Source organism: Bos indicus, chromosome X (assembly GCF_029378745.1).
Source record: "Bos indicus isolate NIAB-ARS_2022 breed Sahiwal x Tharparkar chromosome X, NIAB-ARS_B.indTharparkar_mat_pri_1.0, whole genome shotgun sequence".
NCBI lineage: Eukaryota > Metazoa > Chordata > Mammalia > Artiodactyla > Bovidae > Bos > Bos indicus.
The window spans coordinates 23,494,952-23,512,718 of record NC_091789.1 but is presented as its reverse complement, the minus strand read 5'-3'; the positions used below and the strand labels follow the sequence as shown (position 1 = coordinate 23,512,718).

The 17,767-nt window shown below is 40.0% G+C and overlaps 1 protein-coding gene across 1 annotated transcript in view; it reads right to left on the bottom strand.

Annotated features, from left to right (window-relative positions):
* The window catches only part of F9 (coagulation factor IX), a 33,994-nt gene extending 21,172 nt beyond the window's left edge, over positions 1-12,822 (bottom strand). Inside the window, exons 1-4 of the mRNA XM_019956229.2 lie at positions 12,665-12,822; positions 6,225-6,388; positions 6,003-6,027; positions 1,706-1,819 (exon numbers count right to left, since the gene is read on the bottom strand). Of these exons, the coding sequence (XP_019811788.1) occupies positions 1,706-1,819; positions 6,003-6,027; positions 6,225-6,388; positions 12,665-12,752 (391 nt within the window). The 5' untranslated portion in view covers positions 12,753-12,822. The remainder of the gene's footprint in view (positions 1-1,705; positions 1,820-6,002; positions 6,028-6,224; positions 6,389-12,664) is intronic.
* Positions 12,823-17,767: the final 4,945 nt, after the last annotated feature.

The following is a 17,767-nucleotide window of genomic DNA, read 5'->3' as shown; positions in this document are numbered from 1 at the left end:
GCCTTTTCTTTTCCCTGTCTTCTATTCCTTTTAATCTTTTGGAACTCAAAGGAAGATGATCAATGGATTTCTCTTTAGCAATGAAAGGATTTCTGCACAGTATTAGAGACAACTTTCCCCCTTCTCTATAGGACAAGTGCAGCTGCTGCATTTCATTTTGTTTTAATGCCCTTTTCATCTGTGTCAGGTGGATTGCCATAATGCCTAAATAGAGTCCTGCTAATTTTCTACTCTTTTCCCTTAGTCATGTAGTCTGTAGTGTTGAATTCTTTCCCTAGGACTGCACCTCTATTCTTCTGGAGTTTCAGAGTAGAAAGAGAATCTGTCATTAGCACTGTATGCTTTTCACAATCACAGTACCAGTAATCCTGCATCCAGAGGTAATAAACAAATAGGTAAAGGACTTTGGGGTTTACTGTTCCAACTGCCAAAATCTCAGAAAAAAGGAAGCCTAGGCTATGCAAAGAAAAGATGAACAATGACCCTAGATTTTCTATATAACTCCAGTATATCAATTTAGTCAAATTCAGGAATGAGTTCTGAATTTTGTCAATAAATTTCACATGTGAAGTGGTTCTTATGGGTGGAGAAGAACCTATTATAAAGGAGACTTGGCCTTCCCTACCCCAATTCTGTACTTAGTTGACTTCTACTGCTTTGTTGATATTTTAGTTATGAGTTCAAATGGTTTTATTGCTCAGTTTTCTTTGCATTTTGTGGATTGCAGTTAGAAGCATGGGTTTTGGTCAGATAAATTGGAATTCAGGTCCTGGCTGAACCGTTTACTGCTTCTGTGATTTTGAAATGTTTGAGCTGCACTTTCCTCATCTGTGTAGAATGGGGAGAATAATGGTTGTATTGAGGATGAATAAGATAGTGGAACACCATTACCAGTTCTGTGCATGCATGCGTGCTAAGTCACTTCAGTTGTGACCAACTTTTTGCGACCCTATGGACTGTGGCCCACCAGGCTCCTCTGCCCATGGGATTCTCCAGGTAAGAATACTGGATTGGACTGCCATTTCCTTCTCCAGGGGATCTTCCCAACCACAGGACTAAACCTGGGTTTCTTATGTCTCCTACATTGGCAGGCATGTTGTTTACTACTAGTGCCACCTGGGAACCTACCACTTCCTACTAGTTACCAAATACTACTGTTGCTCTTCATATGGTTTCTTGAACTCATCCTGGAAACTATGACCACAGATAAAATGAATTGATCATCTTTACAAGCTTTATAAGTATGTTTTATACAATGGAATATTATTCAACCTTCAAAAATAAGGAAATTCTGTCATATGCAACAATGTGGATGAGCCTGGAGGACATTATGGTAAATGAAACAAGGCAGTTACAGAAGGACAAATACCACATGATTCCACTTATATGATGTATCTAAAAATAGTCCAACACATAGAAGCAGAGAATACAATGGTGCTTACTAGGAGCTGGGGGGTGGAGCAAGTGAGGAGTTGCTGTTCTCCAGGTTTCAGTTATGCAAGAGGAATAAAGTCTAGACATCTGCTATACAGAGTTAGCAATATGGTATCATAAACTTCAAAATTTGTTGAGTGTAAATCTCATGTAAAGGGTTCTTTACCATAACTTAAGAGAAAATTATGGTACATACATATTGCATTTTCCAGTTGAATCTGGTTTCAAAGGGAAATTTGGAACCACCAGTAATCCAAAGATAGTTACTTACCTAATTCACAGTTCGTTCCTTCAAATCCAGCTTGACACCAACATTCATAGGAATTAATGTCATCCTTGCACATGCCGCCATTTAAACATGGATTGGATTCACACTGATCTCCATCTTTGAGGTAGATTAAGAAGATGAATTAGCAGATGCATTGGTTAGAATACCCAATCCTTCCTTCACAGACTCATAGAGAGGGGAGCCTAATTTTAGGGTCAGAGCAGGACTTCTGACCTGGAGATCAGCTGCTTATGGGATGCTCCTGTTTTCCTAAGTTTCTAAAAATTCTAATAAAGGTTTTTAGGCTAACATTGTTCTAGGAAATGGCCCTAAGGAAGGCATGTGGATTGTTTATGAAACTGAAGGGAGGAAGATGAGGGAGAAGAAAGTCTGAGTGTAGAGATATACTCAGCAGAAGGTAAGAGGAATTTTCAGTCCTTCTTTATAGAATGATGATGGAGTTACTTCTAAATAGAACCATGTTGTTTCAGCAATCATCTACGTGTTGTACCCAGCTTGTTCTATTGCATGTCTTGTAGAGCAAATTGAGCTAGGTAACAGCAACTCCACTCAGGGAACTGGCAGCCTTGGCATGGCACACATGCATCTACTTCCTCATCTCATCATTTCACTGTTAAGTAGCCAGTGATGGTTCCAAACAGCCCAAAAGGTGCTCGACTCCTGAAGGATTTTCTACTGTCTATGATTAGGTCCCAAATGGTTTGGTAAAGAGACAAACAGCTTTCAGTACAAAGAATTAAGAAAGAAAAGCTTCTGAAAATGTGCTATGTTTTTATATAGATTGGCTATGTTTCCTTCCTATCTTTCCTGAAGTTTCTACATTTGTAGCATTCTGGAGAACCTTTGAAGACACTGGTCATCAGAAAACAGGAGCAAGGAATAGGTAAGAGGGGAAGGGTCAGGATGAGAAGGGAACCCTTCAGTCGGATTTCTCAGAGCTCTGCCTCAACTCGTAACTCTAAGGCAGCTTCAGGGGAAAGGGGTGAAGAGAACCAGGAGGGAGGCTGGTGTGTCCTCTGAGCAGAGGAAGAGCCCTGAAGAAAGCCAGGAGCGAGATCAGTAAGGCTTGATGTGTGAGTAACCAAAAGTAAGCGGTAAAGATGACACAAGAATAAAACAGTGAGTGAAAGGGGGCAATTCAAGAGGAATTTCTAATGGTCAGTCATATTTTAGAGCCAAGATTCCTGACTGGAGCCCTGCCTGCTGTAGGACAGCAGTAGTGTGTCTATCATGCTCACTGTCAGGAGCGTGTATCCAGGTCCCACTGGCTGAGGGCTAATAACCTTTTCTCAGAAAGAGTCCCTCTCTGGAAAATCTGCTTGTTGTAAAAATTAGACCTTGTCCCCTCTGCCCCTTGATCCAATGTGCTTTTGCACAGATACTTCAATTTGTTCCAATTCTGTGAAAACAAAATACGTTATCTCTGGTTTATTATTATTGATGTTCAGGACTGGTCTAAAAAAAACGAGCCACATTTGCACTTTATATTGCAGATGAACAGAGCTGAATTATTTAGGATGTTTCACTGAAAAGCTCTGGGCTTGCAGCCAGCTACACAGCAACTCATTTGCTGAGACATATCTTTAAAATGAGTGTCATTTTATCCTGCATTTAGTCCTCCTTTGGGTGCTTGTCTGTGTATACTTTGGGCTGAGGCAAAGCCACAGACAATAGGGGTCAAAGACAGCAAGGGAGAAGACCTTGCCAAGTGAGAGCTTCCTGTTTAAGGCTACTCAGTGGTGGTTTAATGAATGTTGCGATCTGAAGGCCGGCAAGGGCCATAGAGAAAGTGGGGGTTGGGCAGTAAAGAATTTGGCTGCTCTTCTGGGCTCCATGACTCCCCAGCTGCATGACCTTTGGCAAGTCATTTAACTTCTCTAAACCTCAGTTTCTTCTGTAAAATGAAGTTCATAATGCTTTGCTCACAGGGATGGTGTGAGGATTAAAAGTGATAGCCAGTCTGCTGGGCAGACTCTGGCTAATGTGGTTGGGCAGTTTTTCTCCTTCAGCCAAATTCTTCCCATGGTAAAATGATGGCAGAGGGTAGGGCAGGAATGAGGGACCTGCATCCCCATTGTGTGAGAAGGCCCACACAGGAGAAAACAGCAGAGGCTATTTGGGGTTCTTGGGAATCTCAACTGCAAAGTGAAAAGAAGCATGGAATTGGGTTTTCTTTTTCTTTCTTCTTGTTTTTGTCTTGTTTTTAGTAGACAAAGCAGTACTGACAGTGTAAAAAATTAATAAACAGAAACCTCAGTTAAATAGAATTGAGAGATCAGAAGGGAGAGCTCTCACGCCCAATGATGGCAGAGCCCAACAGGAAGAAGACCGACTCCATCTCTTTCTTGGCAAAGAGTCAGCCAATGACAAGCCAGGGACTCTTTGTTTACTGTACCAGGTGGCACTAGTGGTAAAGAACCCGTTTGCCAATGCAGGACATGCAAGAGACGTGGGTTCGATCCCTGGGTTAGGAAGATCCTCTGGAGGAGGGCATGGCAACCCACTCCAGTATTCTTGCCTGAAGAATCCCACGGACAGAGGAGCCTGTGGGCTACAGTCCATGGAGTCACAAAGAGTAGGACACGACTAAAGTGACTTAACATGCACTTCCTCCCCACTTCCTTTTCCCCTCTTCAAAAGAGTTCTCTGCCCTCTGTCCTCCAGGAACTTGCACATGGCTTCCAGTGGTTGAAGACCCTGAATTATGATTCTCCGCTGATCCTGAATAAACCCATCTTTGCTGTAGTCTTTTTCTTTCAGGTCAACAGCAAAATCATGCCCTTGATGCCCTTCCAGGCATCATGCCCTTCCAGGTTTCTTTACCTGAGTTACAGTAAACAACACAGCCTGTGGCCTAGAAGGCAGGGGCCCAGCTTCAAAATATGGTGTTAAAGAGGTACTGATGAAAGGCCACCTGAGGAGGGTATGGGCAATAAAGGGAACAAGAGAGTTTTTTAAATGCAGCCAGGACTATATGCGGAGGAAAAGTAGAAATTGATTTGCTTTTAAAAAAGACAAGATTCAGAGTTTTAAATAGAAATAGAGAATGAAAAGACTTGTTTGGACTAACTGTAGTGGAATACCTCAGTAGAAAATTGGCACGGTAGCATTCATTATTAAGGACAAAGGCAGATAAAGCAAATGTAACAGAGTGGACCTCTTCTTCCCTCATGATTTAAAAACAAAGTGGAGAGATAATTAGTCACAAGAATATGAATAAGTCCATTAGTGTTCACAGAATGGAATCTGGGAAAATAGAACTGATGGAATTCAGTGAATTGGCTGTCCAGGGTAGTTTCTGTTCATGCACATGGTCTTAGGTAAGTCAAGCTGGGAAACTTAACACTGCCTCAAAATCCTGCTGCTAGATTTTAAATTAGTGTTAAAACTTAGTTGTCATTAAAGTTGTGACGTTTACTCCTTTTTCAGTTCATTCAGCAAGTATTTTCTCAGTGCTTCTGTACCAGATACTGTTTGAGATACTAGGACTGTATAAATAAACACAACAGTTGAATACACCTGCCAACATGAAGCTTTCATTCTAGCAAGGTGGGAAAAAGTAATAGTATAAGTAAGACTATTATATGATACCTCAGATGGTGAAAAGTGCTATGAAAAATAATAGAACAGGATACAGTGTCTAAAGTGATGGGGTTGTGGGGGGAGGCAGGTTGACATATTAATAGACGATCAAGGCAGGCGTCATTGAGAGAGAGATATTTGGGTAAAGACCTGAGAGGAGGTGAGGGAGTGAGCCTACAGGAACCTGGTAGAAGAATCTTCAACATGCAAGGAACAGTCAGTCTAAGACTCTAAAGTAGAAGCAGTTGTAGCACGTGCAAGGAATAGCTGCAGGGCCAGGATGGTTGGTGACCTGAGTGTGAGGGGAGAGCAGGAGGAGTGGAGGTCACAGCGTGGGGCAATCGGGAGGGCCTTGTAGGCCACCAGAAGGAGAAAGGCTTTTAAGCAGTAAACATTTAAGTCAATCAGCATTTTCTGATTCTTTACTGAGGATTGTAAACTCTCATTCAGTCCCAGATACAATTCTCTTTGGTTTCTTCCTTCTGGATTCCTGAGGTGGAACCATGTTCCTTTTGAAGCCCTAGGGAGGAGTAAGGTTTTCTGCCAGCAGATATCTCCATTATCTCGGATAGTTACCATTCAATGTTGAGTAAAAACAATTTAACTTATTTTTCTGAGCCCTTTTGACACAGAGGAAAGCAATACGTAAATCTCGAATGTTTAATATACCCGGGAGAGGATAAAATGAATTGCTTACCAACATATTGCTTCCAAAATTCAGTCTATAAAGAAAAAGAGGACAAATTAATGGTACTATTTACAGTGTTTTTGATTCCTTCTCTATTATAGTATTTATAATATATATACATGTATAGATTTTTAAAATTCTAAAGGGAAATATGGTTTTTTTCCCTATTTTTCAAAAAGGTTTTTCTATTCTTTGTTCTGCATCTGAAGGGTATTATATGGAAATACTCACAGTTTTCTCAGTGTTTTCAAAAACTTCTCGTGCTTCTTCAAAACTACATTTTTCTTCTTTACATTCTCTCTCAAGGTTCCCTCGAACAAACTCTTCCAATTTACCTGAATTGTACCTCTTTGGCCGATGGAGAATTTTGGTGGCATTTTCACGGTCAAGAAAAACTGAAATTTAAAAGAACTGTTTAGCTTTAGAGGAAAGAAAATATCATGAAAATTAAATACATCTCTTAAGAAAGGCTTTGTTTTTTAATCCAAGTAATCCCCAAACCAGTTTATCTTTGGGGCATGGAGCCAAAATCTATGATGTTCTCATGAAACTGTATACATATTGAGATTTAGGAATTAAAATTCAGTTTTACTTTTAGTCAAGAGAGCTCCAGTAATAAAAGGTCAGATTTTCAATCGTATTTGAATTTACTCTGGATGAAAAAGAAAGTTCTCAAGTAAGCAGTTAACTTCACACTTCGTCATCATTTGAAAATAGCTAATTGCAGATCCTTGCAAGGTGATCCATCACCCTGGCCGGGCTGTGTTTACAGGACGCAGTTGCCCAGATGACTCGGCAGCACGTTTCTTTTGGAGGAGCGGAGGCCTAAAGACAATCCCGGTGTCTCACTAAATATTAAAGAGAAACCCCTGCATTCATGTTTTTTATTTTTTCAAACTTCAGACTCACAACCCCTTAAGTTTGCATGTGTTCTAGGAATTCCAGTGACATATGTCATTCTCTCGGATTCAGGATGTGATTTATTTTAGCTTTGACTGCCTAACCTGTAGGAACACTCCTGAACACTGGAGGATTAAGGTCTCTAACCTAATTCTCCACCCCTTCCCCCACCACCACTCTCCAATCTCAGTCTCTTCTTTCTGTTTCACTCTCTGTCTCTGTGCATGTGTCTTTTTCTAGATAGAGAGATATAGATATAGTATCTATATTTATAATTAATGACAGGAACTCAAGAAGCTGCCTAGAGTTATTCCTTTCCTTAGGAGAACATCTGATAGCATCTCAACAGGACAAGGTGTTTATAACATGAACTTTCCAGGGCATTTTGGGACTGTTTTCTTGTTAGTGCCAAAGAGGGAAAAAAAGAAAGGAGAAGAAACAACTAAAGTCCTTTATTTCCATTGCAGCTGTTTGCTTTATGGAGCCTGCTGATCCCTTGATAGTCTCTCCCTTTTCTCTCACTCCTCAAGTCCCCTTGGGCTTTACTTTCCCCCCGAATTTAGCTTAGACTTTTTCTCTTCAACTCTTCCTTTGTCAACTTTCTCTATTTCCTTCACCTCTTCTTCAGTACTTAACGCCCCACAGTCCCAACTGCTACGTCAGACAGCCAGGTGCCCTGGGAGAAAGCCACAAGCTGCCAATGGGTGCCATGGCATATTGATGCCTCCCAGCCTCCACCATGCCCTCCTCTCTGCTCCTTAGTTCTGTGCTTGGCCCTGGGCACTCCTACAGTAGCATCTGTGTCTGTATCCATTTACAGTGCGATCTAGTGGAAAAATAGGGGTTTGGAGGCAGAGCAGACACACCTGGATTTGAATCACATGTCTTACCAGTTATTGGCTATGAGACCTCAGGCAAGTCACATAATCTTTGCAGCTTAACTTTGTCAAGTGTAAACAGTAGTATCATCAGACTGTCTGCCTCCCAGCATTGCTGACAGGATCAGTGAGATCCTGTGCAGGCTGGTGTGTGGTGGTTATCTCTCTTCCTTTCTACTCCTGTGTCTGGTCTGCCTTCTTCCTTTTCTCAATTTCCTTTTTACTTAATGCACTTTTCTGTGGCTCTTTCTCTTCTTTACTCCATCTGTATAATTAAATGACTCCTGTCAAGATCAGCACTGACTTCCTAAAGGATAATTTTGAACTTCTCTATTTGCTGCCTGCTCTGAAACACTCCTAACTGTTGATCTCTCCCTTCTCAGGGTGCTCTTTCCATGAAATCACTCTCTCCTGGTTCTCCTCTTTGCACTGGCTCTTGCTTTTTTTAATTAATTATAATGAGAGGCTAATTATTTTACAATACTGTGGTGGTTTTTGCTATACATTGACATGAATCAGCCACAGGTGCACATGTGTCCCCTCATCCTGAACCCCCCCCCCCCCCACATCCCTCCCCACCCCATCAATCTGGGTTGTCCCAGAGCACCAGCTTTGACTGCCCTGCTTCATGCATCCAACTTGCACTGGTCATCTATTTTACATATGGCAATGTACATGTTTCAATGCTATTCTCTCATATCATTCCACCCTTGCCTTTTCCCACATAGTCCAAAAGTCTGTTCTTCACGTTTGTGTCTCCTTTTCTGCCCTGCATACAGGATCGTCATTACAGTCTTTCTAAATCCCATATATATGCATTAATATACAGTATTTGTCTTTCTCTTTCTGACTTTCTTCACTTTGTATAATAGGCTACAGGTTCATTCACCTCATTAGAACTCACTCAAATGCATTCCATTTTATAACTGAGTAATATTACCATTGTGTATATGAACCACAACTTCCTAATCCATTCATCTGCTGATGGATATCTAGGTTGGTTCCATGTTCTAACTATTGTAAATAGTGTTGTAATAAACGTTGTGGTACATGTGCCTCTTTCAATTCTGGTTTCCTTGGGATGTGTGCCCAGCAGCAGGACTGCTGGGTCAGATAGCAGTTCTATTCCCAGTTTTTTATGGAATCTCTACATTGTTCTCCATAATGGCTGTACCAGTTTGCATTCCCACCAACAGTGTAAGAGGGTTCCCTTTTCTCCACATGCTCTCCAGCATTTATTCTTTGTAGACCTTTTGATGATGGCCATTATGACCAGTGTGAGATGATACCTCATTGTAGTTTTGATTTGCATTTCTCTAATAATGAATGATGTTGAGCATCTTTTCATGTTTATTAGCCATCTGTAAATCTTTTTGGAGAAATGTCTGTTTAGTTCTTTTGCCCACTTTTTGATTGGGTTGTTCTGGTATTGAGTTTGATTGGGTTTTCTGGTATTGAGCTGCATGAGCTGCTTGTATATTTTGGAGATTAATTCTTTGTCAGTTGTTTCATTTGCTATTATTTTCTCCCATTCTGAAGACTGTCTTTCCACCTTGCTTATAGTTTCCTTCATTGTACACTGACTCTTGTTATTCACCCACCACTTGAATCTATTCATTCCCCTTCTTCTGCCTGCCCCATGAGGTTCAGTGTTCTCCCAGGCTCCAGCCACCAGTTTCAGCCTTGTTCTTCTTCAATCCATACATCTTTGTCAGGGCCAGGACTGGGTGAGGTGAACAAGGCCCCTAGGACACAGAATTCAAGGAGGCATGCTTGCTCAGGGTATGCAAGTATTTTTATGCCCTTCGTGCCCTTCTTGCCTCACCCTATTCCAGCCCTAAAGTGTTAGTCACTCAGTTGTGTCCGCCTCTTTGTGACCCTATGGACTGTGTAGCCTGTCAGACTCCTCTGTCCATGGGATTCTCCAGGCAAGAATACTGGAGTGGGTTGCCATTCCCTTTTCCAGGAAATCATCCTGACTCAGGGATCGAACCTTGGTCTCCTGCATTACAGGCAGATTCTTTACCGTCTGAGGCCCCATCTGAGTCCTTTCTTGATTCAACACAATTTTCTGTGCACTTACTCCTGCCAGGCACTGTACTAGGTGCCACAAGATTCATGCTCACTCCCTGGATCCTTACACACACACGTTGTTGTAACTGCCGTGTATATGACAGTGAGTTCCAAATATCTACCTCAAGTCAGATAGATCTTTGGAATTCCAGATCATCTTTCCAACTTGAAACTGTACATCACCATGTGGCTGGTAAGACCTGATGTTTCCTTAATATTTCTGTCATGCTGGATGGACAATGTGCTCAGTGTTTGCATCCATTATTTCATTCCCTCCTCACAGCTGTTTCATGAGATAGGTGCTGTCATCTCAGGTTTATAAATCAGAAAAACAGAGGTTCAGAGAGATTAAGTGACTTGCCCCAAGTAACTCATTAAAGTGTCACTGTCAGAATTTAGTCGTGGGCAGTCAGACTGCCCACAGTCCATGCTCTTAGGCACTGGGCCATATCCTAGATGCTCAAGGACGTGTTCTTTCCACTTCCTCTAAACCCTTTCCCTATCCATACCCAGATGGTTAAGTCATGTCATTTCTAGTCAATACTTCCATAGTGTCACTTGAATTCCCTTCCCTCTTCTTGTGCCTTCCCTGGATGATTGCAGTGGCCTCAAGACTGGTCTCCCTGTGTCTGGCCGTCCGTTCCTCACACAGTTCATGAGAATGTTGCCACGCCAAGCAGCCTAAGTCAGCCGTCAGTGGTATTCATGTTTACACTTCTGATAACTCCAAATTGCATTCTTTTGTCCAAACTCCTTAGTTTAGGGCCTTCCTTACCTGATGCCCTGACCCTGCCTCACCTGTCATATTCAATATTGAAAGAATACTGAGTTCCTGAAAGATATCACATTTGTTGTGAATCTAGACCTCTGCACATGAGTGCTCCTCTCTGCATAGAATGCCCTTAATTAGGCATTTTAGTAGAATGAACCTACTCATTTTTTAAGACCCGCCTCAAAATATTGTCCCTCTGTCAGTGTCCCACCATTAATATGTTCCTTTCTCTATGCCCCTTTAGTGCCTGGTATGCATCTTATCACGTATTGAAATCTCTCACCTGGCCTCAGGGTACTTTATATCAGAGAGGGAATCTGATTTATCCCCAAGCCCCTCGTACCTTGTGATGGTACCTGGCACCGTAGTAGCCACTGTGTTATGGACTGAAGCTGTCTTTCATTTTATTTCATTCATTCATTCTGAATGAAAGGCAGCTTGTAAAGTCCATACACTTTACAAAACTGAATTGGTGGCACGAAGTAGTTTTGATTGCAAAATTCTAAATTGATGCAGTAATACCTAAGGGCAGCAGCCATGAAAATGCAACATCTCTGTGAAAATCATTCATAGAACCTGCTTTTAGAAGCCAGTGACAGTTTAACAGCAGAGGAGAGCACTGCACCGACACTGTCCATCCTTAGGGAAAGCCCCCTGGTGCTCTGCTCAGGGACCTAATATCTCTGATTATGAGGACTCCACTGCCTTTCTCCTTACCATTGTCAGAGGGTCATATATTTAACCCTTCAAGCTTATTTATTCTTTTCATTATTTACCAAGTTTCTGAAATCCTAGCCCTTTTTTTTCTCTGAATCTGTCCTTTTTTCCTACATCTGAGATCTTCAAGTGTGCAGCAGCCTTCTTAAAACCTCCATCACCTCACCACTTATGTCGAAGGAAGTTTGGATCCTTTGTCCTCCTAGATCTCACACTGATGAGATGTGTATAAAGACTTAGCTTTATGTTCTACTTTGTGAATGTTACCAGCTAAATTTCTTTATCGCTTGACACTGCCCAGTTTGCTGGTTTAATTTAACCTCTGCATTCATGTGTCATTATTTCTGCATTTCAGTGTGACATCATGTCTGGAGTGGGAACCACAGGGCCAGTCTGCTTTCTGGGGATGCTTCGGGTTGGCACCCCTGATCTTGGCACTGTAGATTTGAGTATAATAGGTTGACAAGTAAGTGTGATAAATGCTTCCTGTGAGAACATGCTGTTTGTCTAAATGGGGTAGTTTCTTCTCTGTGTGCCTGCCTTTGGGGAATACATAAAGTCACTGAAGTTGTGGAAGAAAACCAAGTGATGTAAATTGCATTGACTAAATTTGTACTCTTGATGTCAATTCTTGGATTTGCTTTGATGTCCTAAGAGCTCAAGTGAGCATTGAATTTCCCCCTGTGTCAACTCCGAGATGTTTGGAATCAGACAAAATAATTTCTTTCTAACCCATGGAAAACTTCAGTGATAAATAACAACTTATTACTAGAGAGTTTGTTTGTATTCTAAGACTATCAGTTGAAGGTGTATGATTTTATAGACTTCAAAAATTAGAGGTCTGACTCATTAAACAGTTCTAAAATTTTGAACCATGTTATATGTCTTAAAATCAAACTTTTTGTGTAAGTAAAACCATTGTTTTTGCTCTGTTTCCCATTTTGCTTTCAAAGTAATGAGTAAAGAACCCACAAAATGACAATTAATTTTTCTCCAAATTCTGCTGTTTCCTTGTTAAAGCATTTTCCCCCTTTTAATTTTTTTTTAAACCAAGGAGACAACTATTGTCTAAGGAATTACATTGTCAAATCATAAGCCCAACAGTGTCCATTTAAAAAACATACCATAAATATTGTAAATCTATTTAATTTTTAAAATGAGGAAGACATAGCTACCAGAGAACCAGTACTTACTAACCCATAAGCTAACTACTAGGATCATAAATATTGTGGTCAAATCCTGTAATCATTATATAATGAAGAAGACAGCCCCAGACGTTTCTGTATCTAAAATACAAGCACATTCAATGTAACTTTATAAAGGAAACAAACCTGTACATTCAGCACTGAGTAGATATCCTAAAAGGCAGATGGTGACGAGGCCCGGTGATTCTGCCATGATCATGTTCAGGCACCACATAACCTTTGTTAGTAGATTGTGCAAGTAGCAAGGTTGACCAATTGTTCCAAAGTACAAGCTGAGCTGTATTTACTTCTGGGAAACAGCGTCTATCTCCCTCAGTGGGCTGTTTCCAACGACCTCTTGGATTAAATGAAAAGAGGAGGCAGTGGCCATCGTTAAACTTCACCTCTGATTCCATGGGCTTCTGTCACTGTGGCTGACCTGGGACTGAAGCTTGAACTGACCCATTGTTAGAATAGGGGAAGGTACAATGGCTGCTGTTGCTGTGGCAGCAGAACTCATCTTAGGATCCATTTTGTCCTTGTCAGGGAACACTAATGTCATATAGTTGAAAGCTAAAGAGATTGAAAGAATGAAGTCATTTTGTCACCCACCTTAAAACGTTTCCACTGCTTATATCTGTTGAGTCACCTGGTGGATCTTTTATCTTCCTCCTCATAATGAGGAATTTATAAACTTCACTGTGCTGTGTACGCATATGGTGAAGCAGATGGGCTCTGTCTCAGAACATATGTATATATGTTTGAGTGTATATATGTATGCATGTATACTTATGTATAGAAAATAAATGTATAAATATTATTATATAATAGTTCATATTTATATACCACTTCACATGTAATATAAAAAATTCATAATAGTATGGCAACATTTACCTGCCATTCTTTGTGCTGCTGTTGTGATACATTTTATTTCCAAATGTTATAAACCCTATATTATTATTCTGCTTTAAGCAGTCAACAGTCTTTCAAAGAAATTTTAAAATGAGGAAAAATATATTTAGTCACATGTTTACCATTATGATATTCTTAATTTTTTTGGGTAGACCCAAATTTCAATCTGCTACAATTTTTCATCATTATGAAAAATTTTCATTAATAATTTTGATAATATAGGCTATTTTATGACAAATTTTCTCAACTTTATTTGAAAATGTCTCCATTTTACCTTCATGTTTCAAATTTGGCTGCATATACAATTCTAGGTTGAAATTTTTTTTCAGCACATTAAAGAAGTTATCCTATTGCCTTCTGGCATGCATTGTTTCTGATGATAATGCAGTGAATATTCTTCTCATTTATTTTTAGCAATTTGACTACAGTGAGCCAAGGTATTCTTGGGGTTCATTGAGGTTCTTGAATCTGTGGCATTAAAATTAGGAAAATTCTTGTACCTTATTTTTTCAAAATTTTGTTTTAAAATAAAAACAGTTATAGGAAATTGCAAAATCAATACAGAGAGGTCCCATATACCTTTCCCTGTGTTTATATCTTATATAAATATAGTAGTATAATATCAAAGCCAGCTAGTGGACATTGAGTGGCTTATTTTATGTATATAATTCTAAGTGATTTTATCACAGGTATAGAAGAAAAATTCTGTCATCACAAACATCTCCTTTGTGCTACCTTTTTTATGATCACACCCCTCCCCCTCCTTCCAATTATTTCTAACCCCTGGCACAACTGATCAGTTTTCAGTCTCTATAGTGAGAATGTTGTATAAATGGAATCATAGGGTATGTGACCTTCTGAGATTCGCCCTTTTCACCCAGCACAATGTCTTTGAAATCCATCTAGATTGCTGCATGTTTTAGTAGTTGTTTTTTATTGCTGAGGAGTATGGATATGTGAACCACAAACTTCCTGATGTTCAAGCTGGTTTTAGAAAAGGCAGAGGAACCAGAGATCAAATTGCCAACAACCACTGGATCATGGAAAAAGCAAGAGAGTTCCAGAAAAACATCTATTTCTGCTTTATTGACTATGCCAAAGCCTTTGACTGGGTGGATCACAGTAAACTGTGGGAAATTCTGACAGAGATGGGAATACCAGACCACCTGATCTGCCTCTTGAGAAATTTGTATGCAGGTCAGGAAGCAACAGTTAGAACTGGACATGGAACAACAGAGTGGTTCCAAATAGGAAAGGGAGTACGTTAAGGTTGTATATTGTCACCCTTTTTATTTAACTTATATGCAGAGTACATCATGAGAAACACTGGGCTGGAAGAAACACAAGCTGGAATCAAGATTGCCGGGAGAAATATCAATAACCTCAGACATGCAGATGACACCACCCTTATGGCAGAAAGTGAAGAGGAACTCAAAAGCCTCTTGATGAAAGTGAAAGTGGAGAGTGAAAAAGTTGGCTTAAAGCTCAACATTCAGAAAACGAAGATCATGGCATCTGGTCCCATCACTTCATGGGAAATAGATGGAGAAACAGTGGAAACAGTGTCAGACTTTATTTTTTGGGGCTCCAAAATCACTGCAGATGGTGACTGCAGCCATGAAATTAAAAGACGCTTACTCCTTGGAAGGAAAGTTATGACCAACCTAGATAGCATATTGAAAAGCAGAGACATTACTTTGCCAACAAAGGTTCGTCTAGTCAAGGCTATGGTTTTTCCTGTGATCATGTATGGATGTGAGAGTTGGACTGTGAACAAGGCTGAGCACCAAAGAATTGATGCTTTTGAAGTGTGGTGTTGGAGAAGACTCTTGAGAGTCCCTTGGACTGCAAGGAGATCCAACCAGTCCATTCTGAAGGAGATCAGCCCTGGGATTTCTTTGGAGGGAATGATGCTAAAGCTGAAACTCCAGTACTTTGGCCACCTCATGCAAAGAGTTGACTCATTGGAAAAGACTGATGCTGGGAGGGATTGGGGGCAAGAGGAGAAGGGGATGACAGAGGATGAGATGGCTGGATGGCATCGCTGACTCGATGGACATAAGTCTGAGAGAACTCCAGGAGTTTGTGATGGACAGGGAGGCCTGGCATGCTGCAATTCATGGGGTCGCAAAGAGTCGGACACAACTGAGTGACTGATCTGATCTGATCTGATGGATATGCCAATTTGCTTGACTCTTCACTTACTAGGGACATTTTTATTGTTTCCAATGTTTGCTATTGCAATAATGTGTTTTCAACATTCATGTACAGGTTTCTATGTGGACATAACTTTTAAATTTCTCTGGGATAAAAGTGTAGGAATGCAGTTTCTGGGTCATGTGAGAGTTGAATGTTTGGTTTTTAAACAAACTGCCAAGCTGTATTCCAACATGGCAGTACCACTTTACATTCCAACCAGCAATGGATGAGTGATCCATTTTCTCTACATACTTGCAAGCATTTGGTATTATAACTTTTTATTTTATACATTCTGATAGGTGTGTATTTAGACCATTTATATTGAAGATAATTATTAATATGTTAGTACTTAAGTCTGCCATTTTATTGTTTGCTTTTTCCCCCTTCTTGTTCTCTTTCCTCTATTCTCTTTACATGCCTTTTTGTGGGTTACTTGAAAAAAAAATTAAGAATTCCATCTTGATTTATTTATAGAGGTTTTTAAAAAGTGTATCTTATTGTATAATTATTGTAGCTTTTGCTCTGAGTTTTACAATATACACATGTGACTTATCAGAGTCTACTGGTATCAGTATTTTAACACATAAGTATGAAGCCCTACTTTCATCCATTAATCTTCTCTACTTTTAAATATCACTGTCATGATAACCAGATAATGCTATTTTTGTTTTAATTATCAAATATCATTTATAAAACTCATGAAAGCTTCCCTGGTGGCTCAGATCATAAAGAATCCGCCTGCAGTGTGAGAGACCTGGGTTCGATCCCTGGGTCGGGAAGATCCCCTGGAGGAGGGCATGGCAACCCATTCCAGTATTCTTGCCTGGAGAATCCCTGTGGACAGCAGAGCCTGGCAGGCTACAGTCCATGGGGGTTGCAAAGAGTTGGACATGACTGAGCAACTAAGCACAGCACAGCACATGAGGAGAGGGGTAGTCTACCAAATATATTCATATCTCTGCTCTTTCTGTTGCTAGATCTTCCTATCAATTCTTTTATCATTTGCTTCTCATTGAAGAATGTCCCTTAGCCATTCTTTTAAGATAAGTCTGAAAATGCTTCTATTTCCCCTTGATGGTTGAAGGATAGTTTTACTGGATATCAGATTTGTGGTGGACAGATTTTTTCCCTGTAGTACTTGAAAATGTACCATTTCCTTCTGGCTTCCATGTTTTCAAATGAGAAATCTACTGTCATTCAAACTGGTCCTCCTCTACAGGTATTGTGTCAGAGTTCTCTAGCAGCAATCAAGCTTTTGTTTTCTTTGTCTTTAGTTTTCACAGGTTTAGTTATGATGTGCTTTGGTATGGATTCTTTTGGCATTATACTGTTTGGGGTTCACTCAGCTTCTTGAATCTATAAATTTGTCTTTTTTCCAAAATTTGGAAAATTTCAGCTATTATATCTTTGATTCCACTTTCTTTTTCCTCTCCATATGGGATTCTAATGACACAAGTGTTGCATGTATTTTATTGGTCCACAGGACTCTCAGGCTCTACTAGTCTGTATTTTCTCTCTCATTAAGTACATTCTGTGAATTCACTTTCTGGTAAGCCCTCTTTTAAGTTTACTGAGTCGATCTGTCATATCCACTCTGATTTTGAGCCTCTCCAGAGAGATTTTTTTTAAGTTATTCTTTTCAGCTTTATATTTTCCATTTTCTTTTTTTTTTTTAATAAGCTTTTCCACTTTTGCCAAGATTTTCTATTTTAAAATTCTTTCTGAGATAATCTGTAGTAGATTGTTGAAACATTTTTATGATGCCAGCTTTAATATTCTTTTCAGATAATTCCAACATTGATTCATTTCAGTATTAGTGTCACTTCATCATCTTTTCTCATTCAGATTGTGATTTTCCTGTTTCTTAGCATGATGAGTGGTTTTCAATAGTATTCTGGACATTTTGCCTATTACGTTAATAGACACTGGGTCCTATTTAGCAGGCAGTCACTCTGACCTATGACCCAGGTCATGGGACATTTTTCTGGGCTTTGATTCCAATTCAACTTTTAGATCCTTTTGGGATTATTTTGGTAAATAAAATTCCAAGTCAGTTAATATTATGATATGGAGGCTATCCACATGTGCCTGACCCAGTTAGCCATATACTTTCAAAACAGAGAGCTTTCTCCGATTGAT